This window comes from Diprion similis, chromosome 6 (assembly GCF_021155765.1).
Source record: "Diprion similis isolate iyDipSimi1 chromosome 6, iyDipSimi1.1, whole genome shotgun sequence".
NCBI lineage: Eukaryota > Metazoa > Arthropoda > Insecta > Hymenoptera > Diprionidae > Diprion > Diprion similis.
In genome coordinates, this window is record NC_060110.1 from 12,695,722 (window position 1) to 12,717,113 (window position 21,392).

The 21,392-nt window shown below is 45.6% G+C and overlaps 1 protein-coding gene across 1 annotated transcript in view; it reads left to right on the plus strand.

Annotated features, from left to right (window-relative positions):
• Window positions 1-307: 307 nt before the first annotated feature.
• Window positions 308-21,392, plus strand: part of LOC124407132 (desert hedgehog protein) — a 39,758-nt gene continuing 18,673 nt past the window's right edge. Inside the window, exon 1 of the mRNA XM_046882982.1 lies at window positions 308-1,610. Coding sequence (XP_046738938.1) covers window positions 1,269-1,610 — 342 coding nt within the window. The 5' untranslated portion in view covers window positions 308-1,268. The remainder of the gene's footprint in view (window positions 1,611-21,392) is intronic.

The window sequence follows — 21,392 nt, forward strand, 5'->3', positions numbered from 1 at the left end:
GGAGTGGAGAGAAAGAGAGAGAGAGAGGGAGCGATACGCCGATAACCCGGACGACACACGGGACTCTGGAGGCGGACGGACCGAGGAGAGCAATCTCTGTATGAGCGGAGGGACCGCGCGGCCGGCGCGAACCAGGAGAGGAGAGAGGACCGTTCCTCGGTGTGTATTCCTGTTGTACACCTGTCCTCGTTTACCTGGCTCGCCCCGCCCCGGCCAATCGCGGAGCAAACTGCGGGCGTGACGTCACACCTGGCGATCGCTCAGGGCGGGTGGAAGGGGGAAGTCCACCAGGAGTCAGCGACGTCGCCGGTCTCCAGCGGGCGGCAGGGTGGGGGAGGAGGCGAGAACCCGGTTTGGTCCGTCCGTGGCACCCAGGGAACACCAAACGCACCACGGGACATTTCCCACCACGGTTCGTCGGGAAAGCGGCAGTCAATCCAGGACCCCAGATCCACGTTGTCACAGTTTTGACAGTTGTCGGGCTGTTCAATACGCACCACGATTACAAATTCACGACGTGCACGCAGCGCCGAGTTGCGAACACACGTTAAATCTATAACGTCAATTACACATTAAAAAAGATTGCACGATGTTCGTCAACCCGGTTAAAGCTCGGAAATAATTGTTATTCGCGAATTTTCCTTGCCCTTATACCGCCTGTAATAACCGATCCGAGCCGATATAACGTACCGGTTCACGACGCGAATCTGGCACCTACGGCCTGGATCGATAATTACTATCTACATGTATACCGAGACACATCGACTTGTGGGAAAAAACAAAGTAAAGAATTAAGAAGACCGCAATTAATTGTCAGTAAAAGTGCCGTGTGATTGATCGATCTCGGGCCTTATAGCATCCGCCTCGATTTCTGTAGCTTGCTGGCTCGCGAGCTGGATAAATGGCAGGCGATCGGTTCGTGACGACGTAGTCGGTACCGAACGGGGTGCAGAGAAGAAGACGTGATTTATCGTTACAGTGACAGGTGTAAGCACAGTGTTATTCCGATAAACGGTGTGCCCTCCAGCTTCCGGATCCACCGTCGTTCGCCACCCCTTGGTGCCAATCGGCGAACGCGGTGACAGTTCGCGGTGACCCGGTTGCCGGTTGCTCAATTCGCGACGTCCACGAGGCGCAGGGTGTGATGCCCTGGTTATGGCTACTACGCAGTGAGGCGAGACGAAAGAGGCGGACTGGGTCGGGATCGCACCGAAACTGGGTCACACCAACGACGGACTGACCCTATCGCACTGGGTCGGGAAGATATTATGGTGAACGCTAAGATCGCGAGGACAAGATTCGAGCTGCGGTGGATATTGGTGTGCTTGGTACTGCTATCGTTCTGGCTTCCTTCCTTGGGCACCGGCCTCGCCGAGGGCTGCGGCCCCGGAAGGGGTAGCAACCGACGACTACGTACCCGGAAGTTAACGCCGCTTGTATTTAAACAACATGTGCCCAACGTCAGTGAGAACACTTTGCCCGCCAGTGGACTTAGCGAGGGTCGCGTGTCCAGACACGACGCCAGATTTCGCGACCTGGTGCCCAACTACAACCAGGACATAATCTTCAAGGACGAGGAAGGCACTGGTGCCGATCGCCTCATGACTCAGGTGAATATTCACACCGATTTATCCATATCCGTTATCGCGATCGTGTCGAATTGTAAACGGTGCAATCTACGGTTGGACCTGCAGTTGTATAACGTACGATCGTCACTGCGACCACGGTATCGGGACACACGTGGTCGGTCTCGGCGACGTCAAATCCGTCGCGTCAACCGGTCGATAGATAATTTCTAGCCGCTGTTTGGTGTACTCGCGTCATTGTAAACATATAATTGGATATTAATGTATTTGTGTGTAAGTATCGGTATTTACGAGGAACTGCGTTCTTTAGAGTATATAATGTCGCATGTTTTCTTCCTTCCGCAAAAGGTATCATGGTTATCGTCATAGCGCGGGTGAACGTTGACCGGCGCCGGGCACGTATCTTCGATGCGACGATACTAGGCAAATATTAGCCATTCTGGCACGTAATACATTGCACTTTAAAAATTCACACTTGACTCGAGGTAAACCCCCTTACTTGTACTTGTAAATGGTTTAAAATTCGCTTGAACACTAATTGCACTTGTACACACGAGAGAAAGGATTCGCTGAAACAGCAGGAAAGGTGTTAATGTCATGGCGATAAAAGATTTTTTCTCTATTAGCAAGAATTATGTAGTTCCAGCTAAAAGCTGTTTGCTCAGTTGTAGGAATTCCCTGCACTTGTAAAACATTCGCTAATACAGCAAAAAATAATTTTCTATCCCTGTAGCAAGAAATCTTCGTTTCCGTCTAAAGGTTATACTTGGAAATTTATTACTTCTAAATATTTATCCCAGTACGAAAAATGTTCAGACGCTCAGGTTGTAAAACTTTCGAAACGCTGAGGCTGTACTTACCAAGAAATTGCGTAGTTCGTAATTTCTTGGTCCATCTGTCACTGTCGTTTATTGATAAGAAATATTACAGAATATGAAATATTTTCGCAACGTTAAAAGAATCCGCAAACACGGAAGACTTTAACTTGCGTCGCAACGCTTCTGCAGGCGTATCGCAGAGATATCACTGTGCATACATCTTACTCACGATAGGTGACGTATAAATTTTTTTTCTACCGGGGCAGGTGGAAGTTTAGATTTCATATGTGCTAATAAGCAGCGATGCTGCAGCCCTAGGGCAACATGGCTCGAGTTAACCTAGTCGAAGTTGTCTAGCTGGGTCGACATAAGCCTGAGGCCAAACTTAAATTTTTATACGAGGCAAGAGAGCGGCGAAGATCGCACGCCACGCGAGGAATAAATAAGGGAAAAACTGTACCGAGTCCAAAGCGATTGTGGGAAGGTTTATGGTAGTCATAACCAGTGTTTGATTTGGCGCCTCGACGCTTCTCAAATTATACGGCAAATGAATTTAACGATCTCGTATTTTTCTTCATTTCTGTCCTTTCACGAAGACTTTATTCTAGACCAAAATCGTCGCAAGACTGCTGCGTTTTGTCTTCCGCAATGGCCTTGGAGCTTCTTTGCTCTTTCCTCGACCTTTTGAGGGTTGACATTCAGTACCAATGAATTGAACAGTCCAATTTTATTTTTAAGAAAAATCCTCACTTCTCACCCCATCGAAGCAACTTTCGATCTTACCTCATCTGGCTGCAATCAATGTATCTATTGATATGGATCTGATGTAGCAAAGATCGAACCTCGTGATGGGGAACTCGAGTCTAACAATAAGCTTCCGATTTCGATGCGAGTGCGTCGTTATCGTGCAAAATTGCAGTTAGGTAAACCGGATGACGCAACCTCTCGAAAATTCTTTGTCACGGTGCGCAAGTTATGGTTCTTTAATAGCGAGTCGAGTATTTCACCCCGACCGTCCTCGAGTCTCTCCGGTTCGTATGCTGAGATGATATCGAATGTGTCATCGTTGCTTGGACGGTGTTGGGTGTCGCTTATCGCTTGTCGCTTGTTGCCACATGGTTTGATACAATTACTAGACGCCACTTGTACTTGAGACACTCGGTCACGACTATGTCAGACTTTGCCACCGCACTTTACTCGTCATCTCGACGTTTTGCCCGACGATACCTACGTAGCCTTCGCACCCGCGAGATGAGACTTAAGCGTATTCGGGACAGTTTTATCTCAAGGCCGGAGCTCCGAAGTCTCACCGAATCCCCCACGATTTTAAATTAATTTACCTTCAACGCTCAAATGGTGGCCGAATGACATTTTGCTCTAAATGACGTTTATTCACAAAAAACTCACAGTATCGATCAAATACTCATTTATATAAGAAGAAGTATGCTGTGTTATTCGATTGTACACTCATGACGCACAATGTACACGTACTCGATGTTACGTTTCGGTTTGTACGTATTACGATGCAGGTATGTTAGGTACACGTGTACCCATATGGTCAGACTCGCACACGTTTTACAGTATCGTAAATAAATTTTACACCCATCTACCAGTGTTTATCGATAGTTATATGAAACTGCGGCATGTAACGTATTTAATGGTTCATTTATATCATCTAGAGTTTCGGTACAATGTTGCCAATTACGTGTAATAACACGTGCAAAAATTTCAAGTTTCCATTTTCATTCTGCCGCTAATACAATTTTCAAGATCGTTAAAATAATCAGTTATGCAGTAAATTGAGGTTAAAACTTGAACAACTTCCACTGATGACAATTGTTGAAAAAAATTTTAAGATACACATAAAATAATCGTCTTTATAAACATTTTATGAATTTAGCTGCGCTCAAGTATTGAACTCTTTTGATCAGTCTTATTCGTATGTCCGTGGTTTCTTGTCTGTGATCACAAGCTGCAGATTTAAGAAGTAGAATTAAACAGGCGGTTTCACATATGTTACCCTGTCTTTTCTTCGCTAATTGGAGCCTTTTCTTTTTTTCCCTTTCCTCATATCTGTCCCTTCTTTTCTTATTTCCGAAATTTAATGTCCCAAGGAATTTCGATGAGCCAAGTTAATCGAGCTCTTGCTGACAGTCATCGCGCTGTTGTGCTGCAGCCGGTATTATGAGCGAAGGAATATGAATAAACTTTGGTGTCGCATTTCCGAAGACGGCGAGGGTCAGACAGTCCGCGGAGTCTCGTTTACGCCTTACAGTATAATAACAGGCATGTGTGCCTGCGCATATGTGTATGCGATCCAGCAGGTCGTCGACGAACCACGCGACAAGCGATTATTAAACTTCATTGTTCCACCGTATCGCTGTGTAATCCTTTCTTCCCGTTCACCGCACGTCGCTGACATTTCTGTTCATCTCTATAAACAGCATATACGAGATAGGTATATATCATACCCCTTGCGCTGCGGCATGGGGAAATATCCGCACCGGTTATAAATAGACGATACGGTTTCAAGAATGAACCATGCAACGGCTGTCTTATTTCTACTTAACTAAATGGGGGTTAAGGTCGTATAGTTAATCGCACTTCCTTTGTCTCGGGCCGCGGGTTCGCTAATTACCTCGATGGCTCGTCAGTTACATTTTTAGGGTGAACATCGTTTTATGTACGCCGGACCGGTGCGACCTGTTACCTGAGATCGGCGGTTCTCTCGTTCAACTTTTGTCTTAACGTGTGTAAGCTCGTCAATTTTCCATCATCCTCTATCTATCTTTCTCTCTCTCTCTCTATATATCCCTCCTTATTTTTTCACTCGAAGAACAAAATGAACAAGAAACTTCCCTCGGTCTGCCATAGTCACGGAGCAGCGATGAATTTCATCAATCGGTGTAAAAATACCTGAGAAAATTGGGTCTCCAATTGATACAGTAGACACCAAACACCTACGTAAGGGTTCGGTATCCCACACCGCAACACGATATTTACTATACAACCGCAGGCTTGTAAGAAAGGCGCCGATCTTTTCGACGGTAAAGTCGCCGAAGACAGGAACGTATAACTCGGCCGGCTGTCGCGGCGTCGAAGGCTTATCTCAGAATAGAAGAGGCTACGAGACAAATTTATCGGTCCTAAGGCTCGTAAATCGATCGGAATTATTGTTCGTTACAGAAATAGATCGTTTGGCCTGCGTTCCAACATATTGAGAAAAAAACATATAAAACGCGTCAGCAACCTAATTGTCAAACTTTTCAGCGGATCAGGCTCGTCGTTGCGGCTGTAACGGCATCAATTTCTTTCCTTACGACACGGAACTCTTGTTCACCACCTCGGAGCTGGCGTTCTCTTTCGGTATCTCAACGAGCATTGCGGTCCCAAAACACCCCGAGACCATCCCAGGCCCGCAACTCGTCAAAAAACGTTACCTTCCATCCCTCCCGCCTGTAATATACCCCCAGTCTCGCGTCTCTCGCCCTTTCATCCCCCGCCGCGTTGCCGAAACCATCGAATAAACGCCAAAGCTTGCGCCAACGAGGATTTGGATACCCTCAGGTGATAGAGGGCGAGTGAATCGGTGCCATGGCTCATCCTGAGGAACCTTCGATTATTTCTATGATGCCTTGATCCTGCGGTATGCCGCCGAGGACCACGTGACCTGCTCTCCTCCTGCAGGAAGGAGAGTCTCCTTGAGATCCCTGGCTGCATAGTGCAGGAGATGCGTCGCCGGATGGCTGGATATGGCGCAGTATGGTGCACGAGCTGCAGGCCGCGCGGCCATCATGCATGGTCATGAGAAGTGTGCGTGAGGTCAAACGGGTCAAAAGATCATGATGCGGCGATGGCGGCACGGGCGCCTCATTCCTTTTTACACGTGTATCATAACCTCGGCGTCTTGGTGCATGTGATCCACTGTACACAGTATACTCGCACTGCACCTCCTCTCATCCTTTTGCTGAGCCTCACTTTACCCGTCAACGAGTTTTTTTCTCCCCCGTGATTTCAAACGCGACGATCGAAACGGCGATAAGATTCAACCTGCACTAATTGTGATGATTTCTGGAATTGCAGCAGCAGATCTTCGTTTCAATTCTCTCCGATCGAAGAACGCGGTAACAATATAAAGTTTTGCAAATATACGGGATAGCTGTCGTTGTAAGATGATATTAGTGACCACTTCCTTCCTACGGAGGTGGCGGATCCGATGTCCAGTTTGAGGTCAGCAACGATCGACGTGGGAACTCGCTTCGCTCGCTCGCTTTCAGGCTCGATCATCTTGCTCACACAACGTTTCAGGGGTCGATCACACCCCGATAATCACAATAATTACTACAAGTAGGTATCGCGGTATCGGCGACTGATCGTACTGCTCATGCGAGTTTTCTCGCACGTGTGAAATCACGAAAGTATCGCGGCGATCTAAGGTGTTCAACGCTTTCGATTCATATAACGCAAAACTTTGATGGATCGTGGAAATCAGAAATCTTATCGACGATTCTGGCCATAAATGAAAACAATTTTTCAAAAGAATATTTTAGTTCGAAAAAAAAATTTCGGGTAATGAATAATTGCTGTATATGCGTAATAATTTTCTATCAAATTATATACATCTGACGCATGTACGTATCACATTTTTTTCAGGTATTTTAATGTTTGATATAGAGTTCTAAAGATACTCAAGATTCTATTTAACTTTCCTAATTCAAAAGATGAAAAATATGGCAAAATTCACTTACAAATTCGCGACAACATCTGCAATCAGAAGTTGGCAAATATGTTTAAATTCCCTGTAATCGTTTCGTTCCGACTCTGATCCGCAGCCGTTGTTAGACAGGAAATTATAGTTAAATCAGACGCAAAAAGCAGCTGGGAAACGGAAACCTTTCGTGGTTTACGTTCCGTCAGGTTTGATTTCCACCTCAGCGCGTGTTACCGATCCCCAACATCCGGATGACGTCACTAACACTCAATTTCTCTCAGAATTGCTTCTCGAGCTTTCGACTACGCAGGTACACGCAACTTATCACCCGACTACAACGCCATTTTACAACACTGATTAATTCCTGATTTTGTAGCCGAAAAGAAGGTTGGGTATAGAAATATAATAGATCTTTTCCGGTTTCTTTTGCTTTTCAATATACTCTCGGATTCGAGTTCCTTTTAAAGCTTCATGTAATGAAATTTTTGTCAATAAGTCAAGACTTTATGACGCTTACCTGCACACGAGTAGGTATGTAATATAGCGTATAATGAAGCGAAAACGGAACATCTTTCCGGAGAATTACGGTATACAATAATGAAGAAGAGAGTGAGGTGCCTAAATTTGAAGGAAATAAAAAGTATAAGTAATGATACCGGTTAAACCACGGTGGCTAGGCAGACGTAGCTCACCTCTACAATACACATAGGATTCATTCGTTCATTCATTCATTCATTCATTCACTGTTTTCGTCTATTAATTCCCCGATTTCACGGCTCAAGCTCGTTTTATACATTTAAAATTCATGCATTACGCAAAGCATTAACATCTCAAACAGCAAGAGACAGACGGAACCCACGCGAAGTAAGCGTAGTACCACACCGATATTTTCTCCTAGCGATGGATGTGAACAGAATCGTTCGTGATCAATGTAGATACTCGCAGTGAGCCGATCGAAACGATGCGAAAAATCGCTGCTGACATATTTTTGTTTATTTGCAATCAAAAGTAAAAAAAAAAATTCAGACTATAATTTTTTTTCAAACGTTTGTCCCGCACCATCGCGCGCCGCTCAACGATAATCGCCACCGTTTATCCCAGCATAACTCGCTATAATTCTATCCGCACACCTTGCGAGAGATGATAAGAGTGATTATCATGTAAATTTCACTAACCCAGAGTTTCGTGCAGTTATTACGATAATACTCCCGTGCGATTAACGAGCCTATCGTCGTTATACGCGTCTCGCGCAATCAAGGTTGCTCTCCCCCTAACAATCTCGTTCGTTTAACGGTGCACATCCGTTTAATTTCAACGGGATATCAATTCCAATTTTTTCTTTCCCCTCTCCTCCATTTTCCGCAAAATATACATGGTACACGCTCCAGAGGCAATAATTATTCGACGATGCGAATCACGAGATGAAAATCCTCTCGGATCAGCTCGGATCATTCACTACAAAAAAGGCGGGGGTGAGGTGGGTTGGGGTTGGAAGGGAGTCCATTCCGAGCCCGTTGTTAGTGATTTAAATACGAGCATCATATAACTTGTTAATAAATAACTGTATAAATGCATGGATTCCATTGTGCATTGTAACGTACCGGTCTTTCGGTTACATGTCGTTATATAGGTATATCTATATCTCTTGCACGTAAAGCCGTGGTATAGGGTATAATGTTGCGTGCGCGTACGGCACAAGTACCTCGTTTGTATATACTATACATACATGTGTATATACTGGCCGAGTATAGGGTCTATTGTTGTTATTATATGAAAGTTATGCATATGGAAAACCCGCCTTGGACATGTCATCGCGCGGCGTCTAGTCTTAAAATACTTGTAACAAAACGAGACTTTCAAAATTTCTTTCAAATACCTGCTTATTTGTGCTTCACGTTCTTTCTCCATTTTGTTTTTTTCTTTCTTTCTTTCTTTTACCTTCTCTTTCTTTCGTTCTTCTCTCTTATTTTTACTCCTTTTTTTTTCCTTACCAACGCGATCCCGAAGCTGCGGTCTTCTCTCGCCCTGCGGCCTGCCAAGCTAAAATATACATAGATAATGGAAACCCTTGGCGACAGTTATTATCGTCAACCGATTATACACACACAAGGCGTAATACGTTGTAACGAATATTATACGTGCTTCACGTCATGTTTAAAATACACAAACGTATGCGTGTCATATGACGAAAATATTCCGCCCGGGGGATGTGAGTCTTTAATTGTAGGAGGGAGGGTATTCGGTTCAGCGCGTTCAAGAGACGAGATACGTACACACTAACCTGTACTTTACGAAGAATAAAACTGACGGTATAGGCGAGTAATTCAGTCCTCTGTATGATAATGCAGCCGGTTGCCGCAGATATATAACCTGCACCATTGCACTGCGCGATACCCCGAGACGAGCTGTGTAGTAAAAGATAATTAAACGCCGCAATTCAACCGTTCAGAGCTCAGACACTGTATGCAAGTAAGTGTAACCTGCAGGTTACCAGATTCCAGCCCCAAACTTTTTTCCGAATAACTGATAAATTACCCAATTTCAAGGCAAGTGTATCACAAAGTAGGTATTCGCAAAATGTCGACTTCTCTTCTACGATCTATCTCTTCACAGGATATACGTGTAACGAACCCATGCACGCGCTTGGGTTTCGAAGTAAATATTTCCCTCGAGCGTACATAAATTTCACATCCGTTAACCGAGATTATAGAGAATTTCGGAACCGCTCAGCTCAGAGATTGTAGGCGCCTTGCTTCGGTGACGTCGCGATAGCTGCTGTACGCGGAGCTTGCAAGGCTTGGAAATACTCGCGTGCATCCTCACGGTGAAGGCTTGCAGCGAAGCCTAGGATGCCGCACGTGCATCCGTGTGGCGGACGGAAGAAGAAGGCAATACCTGAAACCGCGGTCTTGACGCACACAGCCACCCATTGTTTGTGATATGGAAATTAATTGAATTTATTTGAATAAGCACAGTGTTCTCCGGTTGTTCCTACTACCCACCTACGCCTCTCGGGGCATCGGGGTAGCCTTTCCCGACCCGGCAGAACCGCTCCACTCTCCGGCTGGATATGGGATCTTGTCTTTTCTCTGTAACTTTATATTACATTATATGCCCGTGTATTATACTTTCGCTTCACTCTGGAGAAGGTAGGTTGGCGTCTGTAAGGCATGAGGACTACGGATTACGACTGCGAAATGGTGCGGCTTCCACTCGAGATGGCAGAAGTTATCCGACGGCTTCTTCATTTATTCATAGGCCAAGTCGAACGCCGGTCCTAGAAGTGAAGCAAGTTCCCCTAACCTGCAACGATTGCACCTTCAGCGTGCATTCCCGGTAAATCTAAACTGACCCGCTTTCGTTTTGATCGATATTTTAAATTTATTTCGGACCTTCATACTATAATTTTTGTCCATTCATGTCGTGACTGTATTGGTCACCTAATTCTAATTTCTGCGCTGGATTTTGGATTTTCAATCTCAGCAAGCGTGATCGGCGCGAAGTCGTGCCAATTGCATGTTAATTCATCGAAGATGATGATACATGCCAGTATTTTTATCGGAGTAAATCATTTTAAGGAACCTTTACTTTATGGTACTAGAATATTACTATTTTTTCACAGTAATTTTATTTTTTTAAATAACGACAAAAAGCTTAGGTTCAAATTACATCGGGCTATAGTAGGTATGGGTAAAAAAGTGCATTCGAGAATCGCTTCTGTCTGATTTCATTGTCCATACTTCCATACACAGATCGTAAATTTGTATCTACGAAGTCTGCAGTAAGCCGGACGAATCCGACCCACCTGTTGTGAATAATAGTTCTTCAAGGCGCTAATTTCCTACTTTTTTACGCTGCAGAAGAGAACCAGCCCTATAAAATCTTCGATTTGGTGTAATGATTATAATTAGTGGAGCATGCGTGTACTTTATAAGTCAAGATCCAAGCACCGGCGCCATTCAAATCTGAGGTTAGCCAGGGTCGGTCGTTCATCGAAATGACGAAACAAGCGACCCGCGGTTCCCACGGGTATTTCCAAAAGGCCCGAACGGACCCTCAGACGTGTGCATCCTATTGCCTCCTTCACCTCTGTACCTAATAAAATGTGGCTCAAGTTTTTAATGCCTCTAATATAGTTTAAGGTCGGACTTAAGGTTCACCGGGATTCGACCCGGGCTTAAATGAAGCCGATCCTCACCTCGACGTTTATCTGCCTCGCCGCAGGTGAGCTTCCTCTCCTGTTCAAGCCGCTGCTCTTACAAGTGCGATATCGCACCTCTGGTGTGTGCAGTCTGCCATGCAGGCACACAGCCAAGGACTTGTCATCCTTACGGCAGTGCGACGATCAAGGTCGAGTTTACGGCTCGTTAATTGTCCGTCGAGAGGTTTAGAGACGTGCTAGAGACTCGAGGTGTTCAGCCTCAGCGTCGATGTCGAGACCTTACAGGCTCACTTTCCTACGGGCAGGTAGAGGTTGCCGTTGTATGGTTTGTTGAAGTGGAAGCGCTAAGCTTCGCCGAGAGGCGGCTCGAGTGAGATTTTGGTATATATAAAAAACGAAAAAACAAAAAAAAAAAAAAAATGGAAATACACAGCGTTGTACAACTACTTTTACCACTCCACGAGGAAATACTTTTGACGACGCTCAAACATTTATCTGTGATAAGGTAAAGGGATGATAACTTTGTCCGAAATGGATTAAGTTGCGCTGAAGTTACTGGTCCAGATCTCGATCTACGTGATATTGACAAAAGAATGCACGTTCATAAACCGCGCCTTGACCCCTCTAGATTTAAGGCGAAGATGGAGGGTATCACTGATTGTGAGCGGAAGCGGACATCGCGGAGAATTTCGGATGTTAATTTAAAAACTTCAAAGGTTGAAGTTCGGGACTTGGAACGAATCGCGAACCTCGAACCTCGGTGGAGGTTAACGAGGGGGCTGGAATCAGGATCGAAGAAGTTTTAACAAAGTAGATGATAAAGGAGAGAAGTCGAGGTGTAGCTGGAGAAGGTACGAGACGAGGCTCGAGGAATATGAGAGAGGCGAAAGACATGTGAGGATTAAAGATGGTGGTGAATAGAGCGAGAGAGAAGGAGCGCGGAGGTGGAGAGGAACGAGGAGCGGAACTCCGGGATACAGCGAGGGAGCCAGAGAGAGAGAGAGGGATGGACGAAATGAGCCGCGGGCGGGGGTGGGGGAATGGATACGTTCCGCAAGGGAAGCGGTTGGTTGCCGCCCTGTTAATTAGGTACCTGCCTCCCTTCGCCCCCTCTTCGCCTCGTCCCGATTTCATCGTTCCTCGTCCTTCCCGAGGGTCCAGATCAGGCCCCTCTCGCTCTGTTCAAACCCCACCGCCGTTCCCGCCAGAACCACCGATAGGTACAACTGTACGAACAGAGTTCCCTCCTTCACCCGCCAAACCATTCACGGGTCCACCGGGCACCGATCGCCCACTATAAGCCGGTTCCCCGAGCACCGTGAACACGTCTGCGGTTCAACGATTCCCCGAATTGACGAGCAATTACAACTTCTGACGAGTTAAGGCCCGAGTTTAATTACTTATTACATCAATTACGCCCTAATGGCGGTGTCAAATTCGGATGTGCACCTCGTGCGCTGCACCGCCTTAGGGCTCCAGGCGATTCCAGTTTGTCGCATATTTTCCACTCGTGTCCAGGGTATATTATATATATATATATACCCACACCTGTATAATAACGGGTGGTGAAAAGAAACGTAAACGAGGTTCGTTCTATATCACGTAAATTTTACAACCCCTCGTAAAGATTTTTCTTCAACATGCGGAATTATATTATATACCTATAAGGTATACATATTATTTTATGTATACATCCTGGGGCCGAGGACTTGAACAGATTCATTTTTGTATAAATTCAGCTCACTACGAACATGGCGTAACAATTCTGTTCGATGATTATATTATATCGAACGAGTTATATCTGATTATACACTTTGGTTTATCCTCCTAACGTCAGGGTTTGGCAAAAGAATCCAATTGACGTGAGCCGAGGTTATACGCTGGCCATGAAATAACCGGAAGTCATGTAAGTCCCGTACGGACTGATGTTAAAAACGAGTATGTACGAGGATTGTATATTTTTCAATATATTGCCAGTTACGCGTGAACACGAAAGTGTTTGAAATACTTATTTCTCTTTCCGGCTAGTAGTGCTGCGGTAACCATCGGTTATCCTTATTTTCTAAATAACTTTTGCTTAAAGTAGACGAAAATAATCTTTTCTCAAACAGCATTTGGCATCATCTCCGTGCTCAAATCGGTTATTGACGTAAGGATCGTCAAGAATATTTGAACATTTGTATGCAATAAATTATGACGTACGCGTTTCGAGCATGTGGCTTCACTCCTTACTTTTTCCGCAAAACTTCATCACTCATCGAAAGTGCTAAAAATTAAAATATTCCTTCGTGTTTGCAAGTCCTAAGGAATCGCGTTCACAATTTGTTCAACTTCTATTGTAAACCCGTGAATCTTACATTCGCAGATTTGCGCACTCTGCAGTTTTCATTGGTTTTGATTATACGATTTGTCACCTTTTTCCAGCGAAATTATTCACGAGCCCGCGCCTAATAATGAGTTCCTTGGCACACTGTGGTACTAAAAGCTCCTCAAAAGCGGGAGGAAACACGTTACTCTCTTATGTAACGAGTTCATCCTAATCTCATTGCTTTGTCCGAAGCTCATTTATCCGTTGAACGTTAAGTATAATTAACACAGTCGACTGCGCTGCCGGTGTGAGATCGTACAATTCCTTGGCTCCAAAGCCGTGACCCGCGTTTTCTCATTCACTCTCCTCTACTTCGCGTCTGTTTCTCTCCCTTCTCTCCTTCAGTGCAGGGATGAGTCGAACAGCGCAACTTCTGCTTTACAGGATAGCCACATAGGAAGGCTGAATCTCAGAATGCACGCAAGTGAGCCTGCAGCGATCAGAGATTCTCAACTCATAACTCATCGATAGCCACTTAAAAATTTCACACAGAAATACCGTGAATCAAAGACTAACGAAACTGATCCGAAAATCAGAATCCCGGACCTATAAACCAACGGCAGGCTTTTCGGTTGAGCAGGACAAGCGGGGGCGGGAATAAAACGTGTGTGAGCTATGGAAACGTGCAGTGACCGGTTCTCTAATTGGCGTAAAAGCCCGCAGAACACGAGTGGACGTGAACCGGATTTTCGGAAGGTTTCTAAAAACCGGACGTATTTTTCGTGGTACAAGCTCGGAGGAGAAGCGCAGATATATATGTTCATATCCACACACATATACACACGTATATACACATGAGGAACCAGCAAACGTCAAGATGTACGAGGAAAGAATTGGAATTCCTCTGTCAAGGTCCGGCGAAAGAAATTATGGAGAAAAAGCATCCTCTCGGACATCGCGATCCTTCAATAGTGTTTTATTTGTCAGCCTAATTTGAAACGTCACCGGCTGCAAGCCACACGATCATGCCCTGGCATTTGCCCGGCACGCACTCTGCACTCCCATTTAATTCCCGCGCATCTCCGAGGACCGGCTATGCAGTAATTAATTTAACTTCTTGCCTCGGCGATGGCGGCTGCTAATGGTTTTCTTGTATCTTTGACGTCCGCTGTCGCCTCCGCGGTGCGCACTAATTTGATAAGAACGATTTTATCGGCCTGAACGGATCGACAAGTGCTATACGCACCCATTATAAGCTGCATGGTCGGCCTGATCGCGCCGAGTCAACTTCGGTGCAACGATCTTCCATAAACATCACCTTCCCTCCGGCTTATTTTCAACAGAATAGACCGCGTGGACATTTTATTTTTATTTTTTCTTCTTTCTTCATTTCCTCGATTTCCGTGGTGAGTGGAGTATCGTCGGTACATTCAGCGGGATGTACGTATAGGTATAGGTGCGTGTATCTATGTATAGGTATATATACACCTACACCTATACATATGGGTTCACATAAGAGTACAACGATCTTTCCTACACCGTCCCGATGCGACTCATTGTTTAAACAACTTAGCTAATGGTTTCCCGTTAAACACGCCGAGTGAATCGATATACCTACAACCTTATACCGTGTATTAAGCACGTTGCGTTGGGCCGTCGACGGATTATGTTTCAATTTGCTTAACAATAGCGGCAACGGTGACAATTATCATTATTATACATGTGAGCATTGTACAAGCCTAGTAGTACTATATACAGGCTGACGGTAAGACGAAACAATAACAATGATGTATAATTTGAGGAAGTTGAATAAAAACTGCAATGTTTCTCTGTCGAGAGTTTCAGTACGCCGGAAGTTTTTTTTTCTCGCAAGCCTGCATCTCTTGCACTTCAATTATTATAACTTGGGTAACCACAAAGGCAGATCGGATTCTAAAGTGCGAATTATTTTGACTACAATTGACGCGGTAGCCTCGCAGGTTTGTTACTTCCTCTTATTTCGCTACCACTTTTACCTCGTGCAATTCGATCGAAACTTTTATACCCTTGCATGCATTCCATACTTGTTCATGCTTGCCACGATAAATTGAGGAATTACATATCGGGACTTGGGACATCTGTGATCGTTTTTCCAAATTCTGTGCTTCAAGGCTGGGAGCGGGCCTGCATAAGAGAGAAGCGTGAGAGACGTGCGGCAATCGGTGTGAACGAGGGGAAAAAAGGGTGTAGCTAGAGACTAGCTGAGCCAGGAACGGGCTGAAACGAGACGGTGAATAAACCGGTGGTGAGAGAGAATTCACACCTCGCGCCTTGAAAAGCAGCATCGTTCCGTGGTCCTGGTGTTTGCCCGTCTCGTTAACGCTTCACGCGAACTCACACGATCTCCTCGCGTTCCTCTTTTACAGGAATAATGCAAAGAGGCCTCAAAGAGCCACTCACTCCATTATATGGCGGAAATTGGAGTACAATGACACAATGCGAAGAAATGTTCGCTCGTGTGCCGGCTCGCTTCTCTTGTATATTATTCCTCATTTTATCATATAGGCACGATATTATTCTTCCTTAGAATACGAATTCTTTTTCTACTCTTCTGCTTCTCGTCACCCTCCTAGACGCGTCTTTGAAACCCTTTAGAGAAGTCATCATTATTCCCGAGCTATAAGCGTCCTGCAATTCGATCACTGACAAACCTGACCAGCAGCCTACAAATAAGTTGGACGACGATTCCTGCATCACACGACGCACGGAGCATAGATGAGGCCCAAATATTAGCGAGGGACGATTAGTCGTGGATGGACCCCGTGACACGAAGCTATTCTGTTGAGCCCCCCGCGTGCGGAGACATTCTTCAAAGTCTTTTCCGCGTCTCGTAGGGGATGCGAGCTGCAGGGGCGCCATGTCGAACGCGAAAGAGGCGTGAAGGATCCGAATCGTCACGGGGGATTTCGGGGCTCGAAGCCAGGTTGAATGCCGCGAGTTTGGAGGTCAGGTGGAGTTAGGCCGGGTCAGTTCGGCTCGGTTTCGGGCCAAGTTGGACCCCGGCCAAAATCCCTGGAGTGCAGCGCGCAGCTGAGGAAGCTTTCAGCGCGATTATGTGCTCGGAAGTGTCGTCATTGTTTTACCGTGGCCAATCGCCACTGAGTGATTTACTGGAGGTATTTTTTTCACATTTTTCTCTTCTTTTTTTTTTACCAAAACTGTTCAACAAAGGACAAAGAGAGGGGTAAACAAGGGTAAAAATGAAAAATAACAGGGGAAGTAAAGTGAAGCGCGGTTGAACGGAAGCTGAAAGGATACCGAAGTCGAGGTGCTGGACACCCCCGTGAGGCGGACAATGGCCTCTGAAGCTGTCTGCAAACAGACACCATTGGGCTGTAATTTACGACGAGAATAGCCGGCTGCAGCCGAATGGCGTGTATACGCGCGGATGGAATACAGTGGACAAGAAGATTTCCTGTGTAAGGTTGCCCGAAAGCCTCGGCAGCTCCGAGACGTATCGACAGGTCTTCCGTTTTCTTTGTTCCCCCGATACCCACGGCAACGACGACGTCTTCGGTACAGTTCAGGTACTTTTCGCCGGACGTGATATCGGCGGGTAACAAAAGCTCCGCGTCTCTCTTCTTCGGCTGTTTATTTGTTCTTTTACTATACGCATATAGTACTTTTGGCCGAACGCCGGTTACTGTACACCGAGAGATGGTAATTTTTTCAGCTTGGTCTGCACGCATCGTCGCCATCGTTATTCCCCCAAAGATAGGAAGAGAATACAGTGCATTCTCTCAATAGGACCGCCTTTCAGATTTCGTACTCGGTTTCTGCCCCCCCCCCTCCCCCCCCCCCCCCCCCCCCGTTTCCCTTCTGGGCCCAAGTTTATCTTTGAAGGACGACTCTCTCAATAGAGCAGCGCAGCACATGCAATGGTTCTGTCATTTCTATAACCACATAAATAAACTTATTCCCATTTAAACACACAATCTTTCATGTTAAACGTTTACATAAATAATTATGTATAAAATACTGAGAGAGTTTGCGACTTTTTCGTGACGCGAGGCTCGCCCGAAGGTAACTGGTGAGGGTTTCCGATTCCTAGAAAATCGCTTCCCCTTTCTTACTGTTGGGGCCCTATTGAGAGAGTGCACTGCGTAGATAATAAAATGGTGTTATATCCGTAATGATTACGTTATAATCGCTGCAGTAAGGTTTTACTGCGGCCATAACCGTCCTTGCAGGTTTATAGCGATGCAGCCGCTCGCGACGCCTGTCCTGCAAAAACCCTCGTCTCATCATCATCGTTCAGCCGAAGGATTTCTCGGAGATCTAGCGCCACGGTGTAAATCCAGCCTGGTTAGGAAACCTCTGAGCAAAAAAGGAAGCACCCCGGCCACGTCAGGATTCGAAATGAATTCGAATTGCGCAACTCGAACGAACGCCGCATCCAATATCGAAACGCGTCACATGCCACGAACTTTACGTCATACTTGCGCTCGAAGCTCAGACTTTATGCCGTTAGCACCGAACTCCGCGTACGCCTGTGTACATATACCCTGCATGTAGACGCACACTTTGGCTGCATTGCGTATGTTAACATCCGTCGTTTCGACTAAACTCCAAAACATATATATCCATCGGGCGTGTAACGCTCGGTCAAATATTTAGCCGATCGTGACTACGTCGGGTGCAGCAGCAGCTAGACTGGCATATGAGTTAGGAGGCTTAGAAGCGTGAACGACAAATGACGACGCTGACGTCTCGGCGCCGATGCATGCAGTCCTCTTTCCTCGATAAATCGTAGACACACGCCATCCATTCACATTTGTTGTTCAATTTTCTCTCGCTCTTTCCTTCTCCCCCGTCTTCTTCGACGTGTCATTTCCATCGAAAGCTCAAAGCGTGCTCTCTTCTACAGCGCGTTGGGCACGAGGGTGACCATCATGGTTAGCGGCCACACGGTGGCACCGCACGTGGATATACCTGCAGCCTGAGTATAATTCCGGCAGATTGATAGCCGCCGCATTACTGGAATTTATCACGCTTAGAAGGATAGGCCTTGTGACTCGGTCCTAATAATAACAATAACAATAACAACAACAATAATAATAATAACAATAACGTGTTACGGGGCGTGCTCAACGAAGTGGCAGCGACTTAATATTATTTAATATTAATCGCGGGACATTCGGGAGTCGGGATTGGGACCCAGGGTGCCTCTCGCTCCCATGCCTGCCATGGATCTACACGTCCAGCGTTCAGCCCACCAAACCCACCTGTAGCGTCGTCGACCACTATATGCCCGACGCAGGCAGGCGTTTGTGAAGTGAGCGCGGTGATCGCTCAAATACCGTACAGTATGGCCGAGTAATTAGCGAGTCGGGTGTCAATTGTTTTGGTCAGTTTAGCCCCGTGGGTCGGGTCTGCGTCGTTTCCGGTCCAAGTCAAAACGCCGACATCTTGGCACAGAGCCCTGCGTATACAAACTCGGTGCGTGGCTGCTCCGCTGAGAAAAACAATCTGCGGAACAAGTGGCGAAGGGGAAACCCGGAAGTGGTTATGAAACTTCATCCACGAAATCAGATTGCCTAGCCTTCGATTGGTCTTCGTTCAAAGAAATGGTAACTGGAAAAATTGCGTTTCTTCCAAACATTATATCCAAAAGATTAGGCTATTGCCTCATTAGATTAAACTGAATTTTAAACGAATGGAAGTAGAAAATTTCTATCCCTTTTCTGAATGTTGCTGAGGATTTTGACTCAAGTTATTGTAAATACTTTCATCTCACCAAGTGGTTTTTTTCTTGAGTAATGGAGACCCGCTCTGAGATTTAGTAGCCCGCGCATATACGTTCTACACACCGCGGATACGCACGTCAAGAAGATTCAGAGACAGTATAATACGAGGCTTTTCGTGTTAACTGAACCGGCCACCGTCCTTACTCGATGTCTCGGATTTTTCGGTCATTCACGTTATACGCCTACTACGATGCTGGCTTTCTTTTACCGGGAGGAAGAGGGAATAAAATCATTACATATACGTTGGTATGTAACGTATATTTACAATCGTGATACATTGGACCGTTGAAGAAACTACGGACAAGTTTCTTTTCTTATGTTTCTTTCATCCTCTCTGTTGTCTTAGCATCTCGTTGAACAGTTTAACGAGGAATAAATAAAAAAATAACCCGTTTTACGATCTGATAAGAAAGAAATATATTCACATTCATTCTCCTGTTTCATCGCGAAAGTACTGTGTTCGAATATTGAAACCGATTGATTTTTGCAAACGTTCAAATTTCCTTAAAGCAGTGAAATAGATGTACCTCTTCAAATTCGGGAACTGAAATACTTGTACAACATTTTTGATTGAAACGATCGTTTTGAGGAATTCATCGATTTCATGCAGAGATATTGACAATAAAATTAATGTGTATCTATCCAAAGTATATATATATACAGCACCATTTTAGAAGGAAAATATTTTGTAGTTTATGAAAAATGGAGTGTTTCGACACGTTTGAAAATAATTCAGTTTGAGAAGAATTGATACCACAGTTGAATCGTAGGTAGCGTGTTGAAAAGTATTGGGGGCAAAAGCATACGGCACAAGTAAAAATACAATTGTCGTGAACTGTCATGAGTTGTCTGACCCTGCCTTTTCGAAAATAACCGTGACAGCAACGTAGCACGGCATGCAGAATAGTACATCATCAGTCAATTGTGGGGTATAAAATCCGAAAAATTGATGAATAAGTATGGCGTCTCGGTCGAAGTGGGAAGACGCATATTATACTTTCGATGATCTCGCTCGCTTTCTACCTCCGCCTATTCTTCACCTCAAACCGATACCTACCCTTTTCCATCTCTCTTTCTCTCTCTCTCTCTCTCTCTCTCGCACGAAGTTAAACTTACACACGTATATAAGATATGCATCTTGTGCAACTCCGTAGCATTAGATATACAAAGGCGACAGGTGGTGTGCACTCTTGTACCATTTAGGTATTCATTTTTATTCATGATGGGCCCGTGGTGTCGCCCCCACAAATTCCACCAAGGCTGTCTGCCATCGACCTTCAGAACCTTCAAGAGCTTCGGCCGCGACGCGATGGTTCACGCGTGAAAGGGCGAGGACGACGTTACGCGGCAGAAGGTATACGAGGTTCGATAGAAGGCTGGTCCGAACCGCAGTCAGCCTTCGAGGTGAACCGAGTGAAAACTGCGATAATTGCAGTAACAATGACCGGCGCAACATGACCCTGGCACGCGCGAAGTTACGAGCTATTACCGTTTTACAACGCATTTCGAACATTGCAGTGCGTGTAGAGAGCTTGCAGCTCACCCCAGCGAAGACTATCAATGTCATCTACATCACGAGCTTCGACGCAATGCAGTAACTTACACATTCTTATCTTTATTTGCTTCCGTGGTAAGATTTTCTCTCCTCATACGTTTCAGCCTTCGAGAACGCATAACGCATATATTGTTTGCACGCGAAACGTGCAAGTCCTGCAAGAACGGGATAATCCATTCTGGGATCGAAAACGACGGTTCGCACGATTTACGCATTCGGGCGGCGGTACAGAAGTAACAAGAAACGCCCCCAACAAGGATTAGGCGAGGGATTGTCTTATCGTCGAGCGAGGTAGCAAGCCGAACTCAAGACACGGGACAGGTTGTAGAGAAAGATCGGCCCGGCAAAGTGTTTAAGAGTGTTATCTGTCCGACTATTAGTCTTCCGTTGGTGTGTGGCCCCGGGAAGCTGGGACCCGCTGCAGTCCTGGCGAGCCTGCACGAGGACCTCTCGTTCCGACCTAAAC